The sequence below is a fragment of the Raphanus sativus genome, unplaced genomic scaffold, assembly GCF_000801105.2.
Source record: "Raphanus sativus cultivar WK10039 unplaced genomic scaffold, ASM80110v3 Scaffold0017, whole genome shotgun sequence".
Taxonomy (NCBI): domain Eukaryota; kingdom Viridiplantae; phylum Streptophyta; class Magnoliopsida; order Brassicales; family Brassicaceae; genus Raphanus; species Raphanus sativus.
The window spans coordinates 1-17,568 of NW_026615343.1; the positions used below are offsets into that span (position 1 = coordinate 1).

The 17,568-nt window shown below is 31.1% G+C and overlaps 2 protein-coding genes and 1 long non-coding RNA gene across 3 annotated transcripts; all 3 read left to right on the plus strand.

Annotated features, from left to right (window-relative positions):
* Nucleotides 1-6,230: 6,230 nt before the first annotated feature.
* On the plus strand, nt 6,231-6,726 carry LOC108838865 (uncharacterized). Its single transcript, XM_018611733.2, has one exon. It carries the CDS (start codon nt 6,311-6,313, stop codon nt 6,629-6,631), a length of 321 nt encoding a protein of 106 aa, XP_018467235.2. The 5' UTR covers nt 6,231-6,310; the 3' UTR covers nt 6,632-6,726.
* Nucleotides 6,727-11,634: 4,908 nt separating this feature from the next.
* Nucleotides 11,635-12,320, plus strand: LOC130500707 (uncharacterized). Its single transcript, XR_008939275.1, has 2 exons — nt 11,635-11,808; nt 11,909-12,320. It is a non-coding gene; the product is annotated as an uncharacterized LOC130500707 (long non-coding RNA).
* Nucleotides 12,321-13,616: 1,296 nt separating this feature from the next.
* LOC130500706 (MADS-box protein AGL42-like) lies at nt 13,617-17,568 on the plus strand. Its single transcript, XM_056995664.1, has 7 exons — nt 13,617-14,122; nt 15,333-15,414; nt 15,714-15,775; nt 16,473-16,572; nt 16,832-16,873; nt 16,967-17,008; nt 17,423-17,568. The coding sequence occupies exons 1-7, from the start codon at nt 13,941-13,943 to the stop codon at nt 17,492-17,494; spliced, it is 582 nt and encodes a 193-aa protein (XP_056851644.1). The 5' UTR covers nt 13,617-13,940; the 3' UTR covers nt 17,495-17,568.

Genomic DNA, 17,568 nt, shown 5'->3' on the forward strand with positions numbered 1-17,568 from the left:
ATAATTGTTATATAACATTTTAAAATATAATATTTTATTTATTACTTTAAAATAATTATATTTTGTTATTTAATATTTTATTATATCACAGTGTATCATATCAATAAATCTTATATTTATAACTAAATGGATCTTATATTATGAAAGCATTATGCTAATATATATGAATTAACTATTTTTATATTTATTATATGTTGTATAAATTGATTATGATGTGTGATTTTTTATTTTATTATTTATTACTAATAAATATAAAAAATATTTATTAAGTTAATAAGAAATATATTAGAAAATCTATTTTGTTTAAGATTTTATTAAAGAAATCTATTATTTAAATTAAAAAAGACATTAAATGCTTAAATCTATTATTATTTAAATTAGGAAAGGACAAACATACTTAAATATAGCTTCATTTAATAACTCAATGGTATGACAATGTAAATAAGTAGTAAATCTTAGGGTAAATCAATATTTGTACTTCTCTTTTAATAATATAGATTAGTTCAACAGAGAACTATAACTGAATCTGGGTTCCTTCTTTGGCAAGCAATTGACACCGGTTAGGTAACAAGTGTATTTTACACATTCAGAGATATATCTTTTTCTCCTGGACAAGAAATGAGAAACGCATCCTTTGATTTCTCGCTTTGGTTCCTATTCAATCGATTAGAAGCTCCTCCGTAATGGAGTACTGTTGTAGCATATTCGAAGTAGGCTAGTTTAGCCTCTTGGTATGAATACTCACCAATTTGACTCAGATTAATACGTTTTTCTTATTTCATTTGTTTAGTTATCGTTGGTCACTGCTCACCAGGATGCAGTTTAGAAAGTAAGTCTATAAAAAGGAACATAACATGGATTACTAGCTCTGATAACGATCCTAACCACATGACTGTAAACAAGCTATAACTGGAACTTTTGCATTTGCCGCTGAGGAGGCAGATGGGAAGAAACACCCCTGATTGAAGGGCTCCTCACAAAACCAGCAACAAAGGACTAGTTCCTTTATATCTTGGTGATGCGTTCATGTTTCTTAATGGATTGTGGCGTTGGTTAGCTCTGAATCCGTGTGGTTCTGCTTCGTTAGCATAGTCGTGTGGTTGGCTTGTGCAGCATAGACAGGAAGAGATCCTTTGCCGCTCGTATTGTTCACAGGTATGTTTATCCCCGAATTGCCTAAAGCCTTTAGCCTGTGGAGACTGTTCTGATCAGGTGGAAGTCCACGAGCAGCATTTGCTAGCTGTTCCATCTCCTGCATCTGCAGTTTCCCTGTTTTCATTTGATATGGATAACTCTTCAATGCCTCTGCAGATGTTCGTAATTCGGTTTTGCCGCTTAAAAAAATGGTCGAACGTCCGTCTAATTTGTAATCCCTGGGATTTAGTTATTGGCATATTAGGTTTTACCATTTAATAAAAAAAATTGAATTTCAAAAACTTAATTGAGTTTATTAAATTTCTATCTATTTAAACGCAAAAATCATAATAAAATTGTAATGTGGAAAATTTTAAAAATCCATTATTGAACATTAAAAACTTTGTTGTGTTTTGCTAGAAGTACATTAAAAAATTTTAATGTACCAATTATCAAAGCTTTCCCGTTGAAATTCATTTATGGATCGTGGTTAATTGGTTAACTGTATAAAACTTATATCAAATGGATATACAGTTGATACTAATTTTTTTGTACAGTTGATACTAAGAGATATACTTTAGTTGGAAATTTGCTGTATGGATAATTTAGAAAATCATGTGATAATGATAAAATTCTAAATAATTCCTGCAAACGATATTACTATAAGATTTGCGTTTGCGCGACAAACACCTTGACACACCATTGGACAACTTGGCCGAAAGCCCTTTTTATTTGGTCATGCAATACATGTTTTCAAGTGAGTTTCTCTCCACTATCCCGCATCCACTCAAACTCACAATTATGTTTTATATTACAAAACCTATCTAGAAAATAATATCACACTATAAGATATATAATGATGTATATAACATGTGTAAATCTATCAACCAAGTTAGCCATCTTAAAATATTTTAAATATATATTTTTAAAGTTGTAAAACATGACGAAGTTATTCACTTTGGCATTGTTCACGTTTGGACGACTAAGAACTAAAAAACCCACCAAATTGTATTAAATGAGAGGCAACATAATGGGTTGTTGGATTATAAATCATCTTAACTCTTAATAAGAGCCACAACCATTTTAAAACAATATGTTTTAATTTTGTGTTATTGATACTTTTATAACGTTTCATGCGCCACTATGTGCGTATGAAACACTTAATGGATGATGCTTATCAGCTTATATAATAAACGTTGAGACTTTCTGCCGTTCTTGACAATTTAAACCTCTAGAATTGGGACTGCTTTTGTAGAATACGGACCGATCGACGTGACTTTGCAAAATTTCATTTTAACCGTTGGTCCTCTCTCCTATCGATTACTCATTTTCCGCACGCCATTGACAATAAAGATTCCCACTATTTTCATCGTCAATTATTTTCTAATCTCACATCATATTTCCTAATCTCACATCATATTTCCTATAGCCAAATCTTAATAATCTTTTTTTTTTACCGTCAAGGTATTTTTGATTAATGATAAAAAGGCCAAGCCCATTACAATTACAACTACAAACCGAAGCCCAAAAAAATCGGGCCAAAATCGTTACTCAATTGGACCTAAACCTACAGCCCAACTTGAGAAAACCCTAGACTCTCACATCTTGCATGCTGCCGCCTCGCAGATCGATCTGATTTTTGCGTAGACACGTGTTGCCATCCTCCTCGTCGAGGGAGCACGTGTTGCGAGGGCATCACATCGCCACCGCTTCCATTCTTTTCATCGCCGGAGACCCAACCAACAGATCACCGGACCACACCGGATCTCCATGTCTCCGTCGATCTTCACCGCGAGCTTCTTAACAAACAAGGATCTCTAAAACTGGGGAGAGAGACGAACGCCACCATGGCAAGAACTCCCCCACCACTGTTTCCGGCACATACCCAAGAGATAGCTTCGCAAACCACATCAACCAACACGTCGGAGAGCTTCCACCTCCGACGAAACCACAAAACCAAGGAAACAAAAACGCAAACTAAAATTAAAAACATAAAACTAAACCCTAAAAAAACTAGGGGCCATAATCCGGCAACGCAAGGCTATGTAAACCTTCACCCTCCGGAGACTAGAACCGACCACGGCGGACCTGAGGAAGCTTCCCCATGACGGCGACAACAGACCGGCGGCGATGGATCTGTGGGAGCCTCCACCTCCCGGAGAAGAACCGGCGGTGACGGATCTATGGTAGCCTCCATCTCCCGGATTACAATCTCGACCAAACAAACCCATCTTCTCACGCCCTGAACCTCCACCGAACCACGTTTTCCCTCCAAGCAGTGGCGGAGCCACATAGACCAAGTGGTGGGCAGTTGCCCCTAATGACTTTCCAAAATTACATGCATAAATTAAACAACTTCCATTATGCTTCCTGCAGTTTTGCTAATTATTTACACCAATGCCCTCCATAAAAGTTTTTTCTGCCTCCGCCCCTGCCTCCAAGCGAGGAGCCACCGAAGAAGATAGGCGCCAATCCAGAGCTTAAACAAAGCGATCCGTTAGAGGAGACGGAGAAGAAGCAAAAGAAACAGCTTAACAGTAAGAACAAAGAGACCGGCGACGGTACGGACGCTCACGCGCCGGCCGGCCGCCGGTTCCGATCTAGATCTCTCTCTCTTTCTCTCTCTTTCTCTTTCTCTCTCTAGTTTGTTCTCAACCTAATCGCTTGCCAAATCTTAATAATCTAACAAAGAGGAAAATGATTAATGATTTTTTTTTAAATAGTGATTGGATGATGTGATATCAGTTATCACCGTGTCAAGCCACCTTAAAAAGAGGCTTTTTATGCGAAACTCAAAATATTATCATCATTATCGCATTTTGTGTCAATAGTCACATTTAGTAGTTTACATCCTTCATAAATGGTTCGTTATCTTTTTGGTTAAAGTACATATCATCGGTTTGATGATGAGATAAATCAGATCCACCATCTGCTATGTGTATATTTGGCTAGATGTTTCCTTTTCACTTTTATTTTTCAAGGTTTTTACAACGTACTTCTTACGTTATTACTTAAAGGATCAAGAGTGGGAATAAGAGAGTTTGCTACGTATTTACCACTATATGGAAATTCAATAAGATGCTATTTATAGGAGAAATACATCTTTCTTTGATATAAGTTTCTTTCTTCAAATTATCACAACGTATGGGCTTGCTCTCCCGTCTTCATCGATTCCTAATAAACTGTATATTTAATATGCAAAATAGATAGTTGAACAGTATTGATTAGTTACTTAAATTCCTAAATCATATGCTTTCCTCAAATGTTATGACAAGTATATATTTACACGACATGATAGGACCAAACAACCGATAAAGCGACAACTGATTTTTTTTTTTTGACATCGAAAAGCGACAACTGATTAGATTTCTTAAAATCCAAAATATGAATAATAGAGTCGAAAAGACGTTGACAAAAACAAAAAATTTGGTAACACTGGTGAACCACTTGTTTTAAATGAAGAGAGTATAGCTAATTAAGTAATCAAAAAAGTAGTTGGAGCGTTGGCTTTTGTGGAAGTGAAATACTTAAAACTTACGTGATATTCAACGACGGGCTACTTTGGAAGGCTACGTTCCATGACCTTCAAGTCGCTAATCACACTACACATCATAACCTGTTAACGTACATTTAATTTTCTAGAAATAACATATACGAATATATTCAATATCTTCCACCAATAGTGTTGGCTGATATAAACACAAAACTATTCTAAAAGAATAAAACAAAGATAAACTCATTAGAATCAGTGATAATGATATATGACTCATAGGGCATAGAACAATACTTAGGTTCACTCCTGAGGTGAACTTACGAATTCACCTCTTTCCTTATTTAAATCATATTACCATAAATATTAATGTCACATAAATAAATAAATTATAAATTACAAATAAAATAAACTTTAAATCATAAACTCTAAATTCGAACTCTAAAACCAAATTTTAGATCTTAAATTTTAAACCCTAAATCCTAAACCCAAACCTATACCCTAAACCCAAACTATATACCCTAAATCCTAAATCTAAATTTAAATCCTAGACCTCAAACTCAAACCATAAACTCTAAACCCAAACTCCAAACTCTAAACCCTAAACCCAAACTCTAAACCCTAAATCCTAAACCTTCAACCCAAACTGTAAACCATAAACCCGAACTCTATACCCTAAAATGTATTTGAAAATACATTTGATGATCATTAACCCAAAGGTATTTAAAAATTTTGGGTTTATAGTTTATAGTTTGGGTTTAAGGTTTAGGATTTAGGGTTTAGAGTTTGGGTTTAGGGTTTGGGTTTAGGGTTTAGAGTTTGGATTTAGGGTTTATGGTTTGAGTTTAGGATCTAGAATTTAAATTTAGATTTAAGATTTATGGTATATAGTTTGGGTTTAGGGTATAGGTTTGGGTTTAGGGTTTAGGGTTTGGTTTAAAATTTAAGATCTAAGATTTGGGTTTAGGGTTCGAATTTAGAATTTATGATTTAAAGTTTATTCTTTTGTAATTTATAATTTATTTATTTATGTGACATTAATATTTATGGCAATATGATTGAAATAAGGAAAGAGGTGAATTCATAAGTTCACCTCAGGGGTGAACCTAAGTATTGTTCTAGGGCATACTCGTTACGTTTCACAAATATAAAATTTTGGGAATTTTTTTTTTCCCGTTTCAAAAATATATAAGTTCTGTGTTTGTAATACAATTTAAAGATTATTTCATTTATTTTATCTATATTAATTAAGATAATTACTATAAAAGCAAATTATTTTTTAATAATTATGGTATTAGAAAAATGTTATTTTTGATATTATGAGTTCAATTTTAAAGTGTGGAAAAACCTAAAATTTCCATATTCATGAAACGGAAAGATTAGTTAAAAAGTGGCATAAATGTAGGGATCCCCATAAATGTATAATCTCCTTTATGAGTCACGACCGTTGACCTGCACCACAAGAGACCAATTTTCTCTTTTTTTTTTTTTTTTTTTGTCACTGGAGACCAATTCTCTAACCCCAACCAATACAACACAACACAGAACCTCCTTAGCAGTAAAGACGAAAGTACCCTCACCTATGTCCAATATAAATAAACCCACTCGATCGCATGTCAAACATACCCAATAATATATACTTAAAACTGATAGACAATTCCAACAGCTTTATAGAAATTAAAAGACATGGGAGGTTCAAGAACAGCTTCTTCAGACATCACTGCTTGGTGTTCTGCTGTTGTGTTGTTGTCTCTAATACTTCTGTTATCCGTTCGAGAGAACAACGCTTCTAATGATTCGGTCAGAGGGTTTCAATTCTCAGAGAAACCTTGTGAAGAGATTTACGTCGTCGGAGAAGGAGAAACGCTTCACACCATCGGAGATAAATGCGGCGACCCGTTTATTGTCGAGCGTAACCCGCATATCCATGACCCGGATGATGTCTTTCCCGGTCTTGTTCTCAGGATCGCACCTTTTTACTTCTCTAGAAAAATTCAAAGTATTTGAAAAACGTTTCTTCTTTTCTTGTAGTTTTGTCTAAAGCATACTCTCCCCTCTGTCTGTATGTATTTATGTATATACTAAAGGAGTTTTAAAGCAAATACAGGGATCTGGACGAAACAGAGCAAAAATAGAGTATACCATCATGTTATTAGGACTTACATGATCATTTAGAAATGATTTAGGTGAAAATGATATTAGTGATCATTTTCGGGCTTTGGATTGTAAAATACAACAAAAAGAAAGTCGCAGTTTTTATTTTGTCAACTGGTTTAGGTTAATCGGCGGGTGGTTATTATCTTCAACATGGCCAAGCAATTAGATTTATTCGGTTCCGAGTAAGCTTCTGGTCATCGATTTGTTTCGGTTAAGTGAATCGAATTGTTTTATGGGTTTGTAGGAGCCGAGCCCATTAAGAAACCTTGGGATGGACTTTTTTCTTTCAATTGACTGTAATATAAAAAACAAAACCCAAAATAATTTTGAATGGTAAAATAATTTTGAATGGTATATACCCTTGAGATGTTTCTCTCAAGTTACTTGGGCTTGAAAATGTGTGTTTAGTTCTTTTGTTTCTTGATATTTCTAGAACAAAGAAATATTGGATACAATGATATATCGATCAGTTCCTTATAAGATGTTATCAGCTCTCAAGGGCAAAATCTCTTGAAGAAGTTATGATGAAATAGGTTGTAAACCGAAACCACGAGCATAGGATGTCTCATGACGTAGATTAAATGGAACATGAGCAGCAACAACACTGGGAGACAGAAGCAAATCACCTGCACAACACCGTACATACAGAGAAAGAAGTAAGAATGAGATTTGGCTCTTCATAAAAGCATATATCAAGATATCATATTCTTATCGAAACGATACGTTTTAATTAGTCGTATGGATATTCATGGAATAAGCCCTTCAAAAAGGATATGCCATTATCAATTGTTATTCCAAAATTTCCACTTTCACAATCACATGATTCTTCATATATTTATTGTCAAGGAAAACAAAATTCATTCTAGTACTCGCTACACATGAAACCATGAATATGTTACATGTTTGTGTGTGTGAATGATGCTTCATTAGTAAAAAAAATACCTTCGAACCTTGGTTGGGTTATACCTCCCCTTGAATGGCTTCATCACGAAGCAACATAGTGATAGACATGAGAAGCATCATCATCAAAAAGCAACACTTCGAGAAAAGGAAAATGGGGATGGATATCCATGGAATAACCCATCAAAGCATCTCTTCTATTCTCTTAATCACTTATATATAATATTCTGAGCCCATGAGTCCATATGTAACCAAGCAACCATCTCTCATAGCACAAAAAGAAGAAGAAAGAAGTCAAAATGGATGATGAGAAAGTTAACAATAAGAGGAGCAGTAATAGGGCATCTTTCTATTGGCACGAGACAGTGAGATATGTGCTCTTTTCGTGTGTGTGTTCATGGCTACTTGGCTCTGTCACTTGCCAAAGGAGAGTTGCCCTGTCACTGCTTCCGCTTAAATACTATCTGCAAAACTTGTTTTTTACATGTCCAAGAACTCAGATTAATAGATGCAGCGAGTAAGTACAAAAGCATACAGAAAGAGAAAGGCTATGGAACTTCTCCTAATCTTGATTAGTGAGGTTTTTAAAAGTATAGTAAATATGTATATTGATTGATTGTTACAGATGGTTGGCCTCCAGCTACATATATGTGAGTCACTCTCCCTATTTTAGTGGCACATTGCATATTTCACATAAATATTCCTTTTAATCAACGATCTAAAACCATTATTCTCACATATTAATAAACAGTAATAAATATATTCAGACAGCATGCGTCCATTACCTACTCCATCAATGCTCAAGTTCCAAGAGTAAAACCCCCCTCTTGCGTCGGATATCAATTAATGCTCTGGTTATCTGGTTCATATCACTGATTCGCTCAACACTAAAGCTCACCTCTCTACTTAAGATATCCATCGGGGGATGGGTTCACTTCCTCCAATTCTCTGTTCGGTTGAAAATTGGTTCAAAAATGATCTTTGGTATGTAATATGGGCTGTATTTAGATACTTTGGGCAAGACCCAAACCACTAAAGCTTGACTGGGCTTATATATCTCTCATGCAATTCAATAGAAAGCCTTTGTTCTAGAAAAGGACTGTAGCGAAAACTTGAGATCCCCTAGTCTATATTTGAGAAGTGATTTGCCACATGTCTTCTCTACAATCGTTTTCACAAAAAAATTGTGACGTGGCTATTAAGATTGATGACATGTCATATGGTTAAATATGACATGGACAATTAAATATAATGCTAATATATATTTTTTGAAATCTTTTTAGAATATGGCAATAACTCATATATTACATTTAATATTGATTTATATTTTTGGTAAACTTTGTAGAATATGGTAATAACTCATAAATCATCACTAAAATAAATATATTCAAATATGATATTTTGAATTTTGAAATATTATATAATTTTACTTTTATAATAATAAAATTTTTATTATCTAAAATTTTCTAAATTTTCTGAATTAAAAAATAATAAATCATAATATCATTAGTTTCTTTTAGATATCTACAAATTATATAAATATTATTTAGTTTTAAATTTTGATAACTATACAATTTTATATGATTTTTAGTAATTTTGTACAAGTTGATATAATAATTTAACCAAATGAAATAAATAATATTTTCTCTTAATTTATGCTTAATTAATGATATTTATATTAATTATTAGTCAAAATAATAAAATGTATAATATTAATAAATTACATTTTAAAATATAAAATTTAACTTTAAAAAAATTCATCACTACACATGGTGCATGAAAACACCTAGATTAATAATTGTGACATAGCTACTAAAATTGATGACATGTCTTATAGATTAATATGACATGGACAATTATATATAATGTTAATTTATATTTTTGATAAATTTTTTAAAATATGGTAATATTTTCTCTTAATTTTATGCTTAATTAATGATATTTATATTAATTATTAGTCAAAATAATAAAATGTATAATATTAATAAATTACATTTTAAAATATAAAATTTATTTTTAAAAAAATTCATCACTACACATGGTGCATGAAAACACCTAGATTAATAATTGTGACATAGCTACTAAAATTGATGACATGTCTTATAGATTAATATGACATGGACAATTATATATAATGTTAATTTATATTTTTGATAAAATTTTTAAAATATGGTAATAACTCATATATTATATTTTATTATCGATTTATATTTTTGGACTTTTTTAAAATATGGCAATAACGCATAAATCATCATTAAAATAAATATATATTCAATTATGGCATTTCAAATTTTGAAATATCATTTAAATTAAAAATATTTCAAAAATATATACATATTTTTAGAAAATTATAAAATTAAATCATAAAATCAATATAAATCGTAAAATTATTAGTTTCTTATATATATTTACAGATTTTATAAATATTGTTTAATTTTAATTTTTGACAATTCTGAAATTTTACATATTTATTTAATATATTTAATTAAAATAAATAGATAGAAAAATCTACCTAAGATTATAATTTTAGATATATAACATGTACATTCTTAAATATAATTCAAAATAAACAAAATTGATTTTATCTTAATTTTAATGTTCAGTTAAATCAAATTTATATTAAAATATTGATAAGAAAAAAGAAAATTTATAATATTAATAAAAAATAAATATAATTTATATTTATCTTTTAAAAAATATTTTAAAATTCTTTATGTGCAGGAAAACACCTAGTTTTTTATAAACTAACAGCATAATATACCCAAACTAGAAAGCAGAAACTAAATTGACGAAAAATATTATTTAATTCTCCACGTGTGTAATTCAGTAAGGAACAGTTGTCGAACAGGTTAACCCAACAAGTACACGACACGTGCGACGCACCCACACTGTACGATGATGTCGATGGCCATTTTGATACTGATTCTTTTTGGCGTGCTCCATCCTTTCAATACTGTTCTTCCTTTTCTTACTGTCCTAAGATCAATAATTAAAAGAGGCTAAAATGTACTAATTTTTAAAAACAAGAACCATTGAGATAGTGGTTGAACAAAAAAAAACAATTGAGATAGTGACAAATCGCAGCTATGTAGTTCCTAGGCGTCTTCTGTTTATGATCAGTTCATTAGAAACTCGTCACAATGCTCACACAGTCACACCATGGTCAGGATATCAATTTCATTTCAATATTTAATGAGAATATCTCAAGGTATTGTAAAATTTATCATGTATAAGTTAACGCCTTTGGATTAAGTTTGTATAAAGATTTCAATTGCGTTCTTCTCTACATTGATGTGCTGTTTCTTTTGTATACATATTTATCTTTTTGCGACTTCCTGTATTTTACATCGAATCTGAGACTATACATGTTTATGTTTGGTACATTCTTAAAAATCTACACCCCATTAAACCCAAAAAAAGAAGAGGTAATTCAACCACTTTAATTAGTGTCTTTAGAGTAAAGCTAAAAGAATTTGTACCAATTATCCATTATTGTAGGGGTCCTGCAACACTAAAAACCATAGGAATAAAAAACTTATGTTCAAAGATGCTGCAAGCAAAGTCTTGTATACTTTGAAGAGAATGGCATTGGTTTTGGATTTTCTTATAACAAGCAAACTTAGTAGAAGTAATCTAATTTACTAAGGTTTTTAACAGATGGAATTGCTATTTGTCTAGGCTAGAATGCTCATGCAAGAAATTAAATATGCAAGAAACCTTAGAAGCTAGCACATCAAAAAAAGGAATCGTATATATGCTTCATATATTTTCACTCGTCCTTCATTTCTAAGTGCTTTGTTCTCTAGTAACCCACTACAAAAAAAAGTGTGTATTGTATCACTTAAATTGTATCATAAAAATAAATGATACTACTTTAAATTACTTATTTGTAAATGATACAAATATATATAGTTTTACATCAGTTCTAATAAATGATACTACTTTAAATTACTTATTTGTAAGTGTGTATTGTATCACATGGTTCTTCTTCCTCTTTTAAGTTCTCAACTTTTTTTTTTTGCAAATGTTTAAGTTCTCAACTTTCTTTTGTCTTATATTAGTCATAATGATGGGTGTTGTTCTTATGCAGGGTTTGCTAGTTAGATTCGATGGAAATTTTCTGAAAAGTATTGATCTCTCTTTTTCCTCTCTATCTCTTCTTCCTTTATTGAAAATTTACAAATTATAGAAGTTCTTATTATTGGTAAAGTGATCTTTCTTTGTTAGGAAAAGGAGCATCTCAAGACATAGAGGAGATGCGACTCAAAACTTAAAAAGGAGAAGAGGTCTCAAGAAATACAGTTGATGAAGATTTTTTCTGATGCTCCTTTACTTCACTACTAAATCGACTCAGTTTCACACCATCATCAAAGAGTGTAGATGAAAACATGGAGACAAAAAATGAGGATAAAAAGAAGAAGAAGAAGAAGAAGAAAAGGAAGAAAAAGAATTTTGGATTTACGAAGTTCTTATCATAAATTCTACTTAAGTGTCTTATAACCATTTTCTATGTAGCTTTGAATTCCGCTTCCTTCATCTTGTTTTAAGTTTCTCTATATTTTTCTTTTAGTTTTTTTTTTGTTCTTCGTCAGATTTATTATATTTCACTAAAAATTTAATTAAAGAATTTATTCATTGATATTTTCCACCATCAATTATGTATAAATAATAACATATTTAAATTAATAATTATAAATAATAAAACTATTAAAATAATTTTAAATTTTGATATTAATTTAATTGTAGTTATTAATAAATAACTAAAATCAATTATTTTAATTGATGTCAATACTTATATCATTTTACAAAAACTGATGTAATGTTAGTATCATTTTTGTAATTGATACATTTTTGTATCACTTTCAATCATTGATGCAAATATTAAATATTTTTACATCAATTATTTTATAGAATGATGCTAATTATTTGCATCACCACTTTCAGAGTCATTTATTTAAATGATGTAAAAATCTTTTACATCATTTAAAACTAATGCAAATATTTAAAATAAGTGATGTTAAATAATCATTTTTTTGTAGTGACCATGACATATATAGTAAGTGTTCAAACACAAACCATTATTTATTTATTTGTTTATTTATTTATAATATTTCTCACAGTTCCTCACCCTCTCCCAAAATTTTCTGTATTAATTAGTGGAAACTTCTCAGACATTCGTCTTCTTTCTTTCCTCGTATTTTTTTGCCAAAACAGGGTAAATAATACGTTTCTGTGACTATAAGGCACAGGCCATCTTTTCTAATGTTTAATATAATCTATATTTTAATAGTTATATATTTCGTACGGACATTGTTCTAATGTAACCTATTGAATCTGCTAGGATCGTCTTTTTCTGAAGTATATTTATCAGTAGTTGAAATACTATAACAGCTGGTACACAACTATAATTGTTATTATTTTATTATTATCTCTTTACTTCAACCATAATTTTTTTCTCAAACATATTGTTAATTTTTTTCTTAAAACACAGTGACATATTGTTAATCATCATAGTTTTTTTCTGAGTAGCTTGAGGGAGAAATACATGATATAAAGTTTCTTAATATTTCGTAATTTCCTTAAAAGGCATGAACATATTAGACGGTGTTACATATAATATATCACAGATTTATTTGAACATTAATTTTCTGCTGACAATAATATGAATTACTCAAAAGAAAATCTGGCTAGTTGTTTTTAAGAAATAGAAAACAAGAATTATCATGTTTCTTTTTGTGGCATCCATTTATCCTGCTATGAGGTGAGGAGAAGATATGGACAGAATATAGATATATTCTATACAATTTTATTATTATCAAGAATACAAATATAGAAAAAGAATAACATCATTTTATTGTGGCCCATACCAAAAGAAAATAAATAAAATATCAAGAAACATGCCCTTTCCTTCCCTCACAGACCATTCTAGGGTTCCTAAAAGTCCACACTTACCTTTTTCTCTTTCCATTTTTGTCGAATTTCAGCTCTTTCTTCTCTTCATCAGCTTTGATTCTCTTTTGAATCTAACTACAAATCTCTCACAATGATCATTTCCTAAGAAATGTTTGATTTAACGTTAATTTTTCTTCAGTACTAGCTTACCCAGCTCTTCTTTAGCTTCTCTGCCGACAATTAAACTTTCTCTTGGGTGAGATCTCTCTATCTCTCTTCTATGACTATGTTAATCGGTCACTGGCTGGTTTAGGTTTCAATCTTTACAGATCTTGTGGCCGAACAAAAGAAAGTTAAAAGAGGAAAAATGGTGAGAGGGAAGATACAGATGAAAAAAATAGAAAACGCGACAAGTAGACAAGTGACTTTCTCAAAAAGAAGAAATGGCTTGTTGAAGAAAGCTTATGAGCTCTCCGTACTCTGCGATGCTCAAGTCTCTCTCATCGTCTTCTCTCAGAGAGGAAGGCTCTACGAATTCTCTAGCTCTGGGTATGCTTCTTTAATATTCTTCTCAATTCTTTAATTTACTTTTATTTTACTGTTTTGTACTATTATTTTGTCAATTAGGTATGTGTCTGGTCTGAATTTTTCTGAATCATAGCAATTGACTAAAGATACTATCTTAGATTTTGTTACTTGATGAGACTAGATCCTTGTCTGAATCCTAAAGGTTTCTTTCTTAATTACCTCCCCCCTATTAGTACAACTTCATATTTTCTATATTCAAATATTCAGTTGGTGAGGGATCTAGACAAACTCCTTTTGCCTGATCTACACTTTTCTTATAAACTATGAGTGTGTCTAGGGTTTCAAAATTTTCTTGAGAGTTTCAACATAGGAACTAGGTTTACATGGAATCAGACTATAACTTTGATGATCATTTAGTATGATCCGTACCAACTTGCACAATTTTTTTTATTGATAAAAAAAACTTGCACAATTTTTTACCCATTGGTCCATTGATAATGCAAATAAGTTTACTTTTTCTTTCCCCTAGTTAGGTTTGTGTACTACCGTTTTTGGTTTTCGTTATGTCTTTATTTGGGCTCCACTTCTGTAGGCATACTAATTATGTGTGCTCTTTTCCATTTGATTAAGGTGTTCTTGCATACTATTTCGCAGTCTGTGCATAGAGCATGTAGTGTGGAGTAATACTTTATAATCAAGAAGAAACCAATCAAAGCTTGACCAAAAGAAAATAATCAAAACTTGTACTGTAATCAAAGATAGATCCAAGTAGATAAGGCATGTGATCGTTTGTCTATGATAGTATATTTTGCTAATTATAGGTTAGCAAATGGATAATATGGTTCTAAATTCAATGATTTTATTTTGGGAAAATTTTGCAAAAAACAGCTGGGTTTACCTAATAGAGGAGAAATTAGAAGAATAGTCATGATGCATTCATTTGGCATGGTTTTAGAAGTTACCTGTATGTAGAGTATTATTACTAACAGCAAAAAGACATTGTAGTACAACTCGTAGGAGATAGGGCGTTAGGTGATCTTTACTAGCAGAAAAGCTAGATTTTCAAGTTTCGTTGCTAGAGCACGTGTTATCTTAAAATCAGATGTAGTAGATTTAGTTAGAGATTAAACACAGAACAATGAAGATACAGATACATTAGTTTACAAAAAAAAAAGATAAAGATACATGAATTCTAATTTCTAAAAAGATATGTCTATGTTTTGATCATCAGCATGCAGAATACTATCGAACGTTACCGCAAGTACAAAAACGATTATGAAACCAGCTACCAGGACTCAGAAATTCACATCCAGGTTTGTTACCAAAATTTTCTTCTTTTATTTTATCTAGATATTATTTTTAACTTCACTTTACGTAGATGGTATATTCTGGCTGATGTCCTAGAGTAATCCATGATTTCACGATGTTGATTCTTTTCTGACTTTTCCTTGCCTACCAAACCAAAATCTTGAAAGATATGTTAGCACTAGGTACAATGTGTAACACTTGATACGATTTGTAAATGATGATGTTCAACAGTTTGTATTCCATACTCAAAGATGTTTTTAATTCTTTTTTCGTCCTATAATTTCGCTTTGTGTGCGTAATATAGCAATTGAAGCAAGAAGCAAGCCACATGATCGCAAAGATTGAACTCCTTGAGTTTCACAAGCGGTATGATGCCTTAGCCTTTCTTCTTCTTTCTTTTTTTCACCATCTCTTAGATTTAACTTTAAATTTAAACATCAAATAAAACAGAAAGAAATCAAAGCTTGCGTTTGTGGTTAACGTTTGCATTTACATGTAGTTTACAAAAGTATTTTATGAAAACACTACAAAATGTTTTATGTAAAAAAATTGATGTTTATCCCTTATACAATATATAAAAATCATGGAAAAGCAAATGCAACAAATTCTTTAGAAACAATCATGAAAACCTAGCCTTAATAGCGGCCATTAATGTATTTTATTTGTTAACGAAGTTGTCTTGTTAATGTATTATATTTGTTAACGAAGTTGTCTTGTTAGCGAATTTAAAAATTAAGAGCTCTTTCCTAAATGCCGCAATAGTTACTATTATTGGTACAAAAAATATATATATATATATATATATATATATGTATATGTTGAGTTGAATTAATATACAGTATTTAGACATAACTGATGGTAACATATTTCAAAGGGATTACTCTGGATTTTACTAGAAATCTAAATTTCTATTGGAAAAAATACTCATCATACCACGCAAGTTACAATCTGCAGTGGGGGAATATGAATCAAAGAAAAGCTATATGTGATATCATATACAAGAACTACTAAGGAGTGTTTAACAAAATTATGAAGTCGTTAACTCCCTTTTGCGTGTGTATAGGAAGCTATTGGGTCAAGAACTTTCTTCTTGTTCTCTACAAGAACTTCAAGAAATTGATTGTCAACTTCAAAGAAGTTTGGGCGAGGTTCGAGCAAGAAAGGTATATACTTCATCTATCTTAGTATGTATGACGATGTGATCTTGCAAATATATACACGTACAATTTGAGATTAATATTTTCCCATCTCAACTGTCTAGGAAGTTATTGTCTTCATTTAGATACGAACTTGAACACGGATTTTTTTCAGTGGTTTGGCGACATATGTTAATAAATTTATTAACATCGACCCAGCAGACTTGAGTGTAATTTATTATCAGTGTTTATATCATGGAAATGAAAATAGTTGGAATTTTTGTAGGCTCAGTTGTTCAAGGAGCAGTTAGAGAAGCTAAAAGCAAAGGTACAATACAATTTACTATGTTAATAATGTGTATATATAGTTTTGTCTATTAGCATTATATATTAATGGTGAGATCATGTGGCTTCGTTTCAGGAAAAACAACTGTTAGAAGAGAATGTCCAGTTACATCAAAAGGTAATTCATCTCCTTTCCCTCTAGACATAGTGTTGGATACTGATTATACAATCATACAATCTAACTTAAAATTACATATATTATGAATTAAAATGCTGAAAATATTATCTAAATACCTCTAGTATTTGGGAGAAAAATCAGTTTCAAGTTGTTTTTGTGAAATTTTTATTTTATTTCAAATTGATTATTTTTCTTAAGCTTATTATGCGATGGAGTATTTTTTTGTTTTAAAGGATTTCAAGGAAAAGTGAGTTTTTTTCACTTAGTTTTGCTTACAATTTGTTCAAATGTAGAAATTGATATATATTGTTTTGGATACCAAAATCAATAATTTCATCATCTTTTTCCTTGAGACAAATGCATATCATACGATTTTTGTGTAGTTGATGAAATTGCAATCTATGTTATGAACAGAATGTTATAGATTCATGGAGAGGGTCGATTGATCAACAAAAGAAATTCAGAGTTATAGACCTGAATTTGTAAGTAGCCAGAAAATACCGCCAACAACATCATATTGTATGTTTATTCAATCATGCAAACCTTAAAGTTCTTCGTAA

Coding starts and splice junctions, on each gene's coding strand:
- LOC108838865 (XM_018611733.2), top strand. CDS start 6,311: ATGGGAGGTTCAAGAACAGCTTCTTCAGACATCACTGCTTGGTGTTCT.
- LOC130500706 (XM_056995664.1), top strand. CDS start 13,941: ATGGTGAGAGGGAAGATACAGATGAAAAAAATAGAAAACGCGACAAGT. Junction 14,123..15,332: donor TACGAATTCTCTAGCTCTGG/GTATGCTTCTTT, acceptor TTTGATCATCAG/CATGCAGAATACTATCGAAC. Junction 16,874..16,966: donor TAGAGAAGCTAAAAGCAAAG/GTACAATACAAT, acceptor GCTTCGTTTCAG/GAAAAACAACTGTTAGAAGA.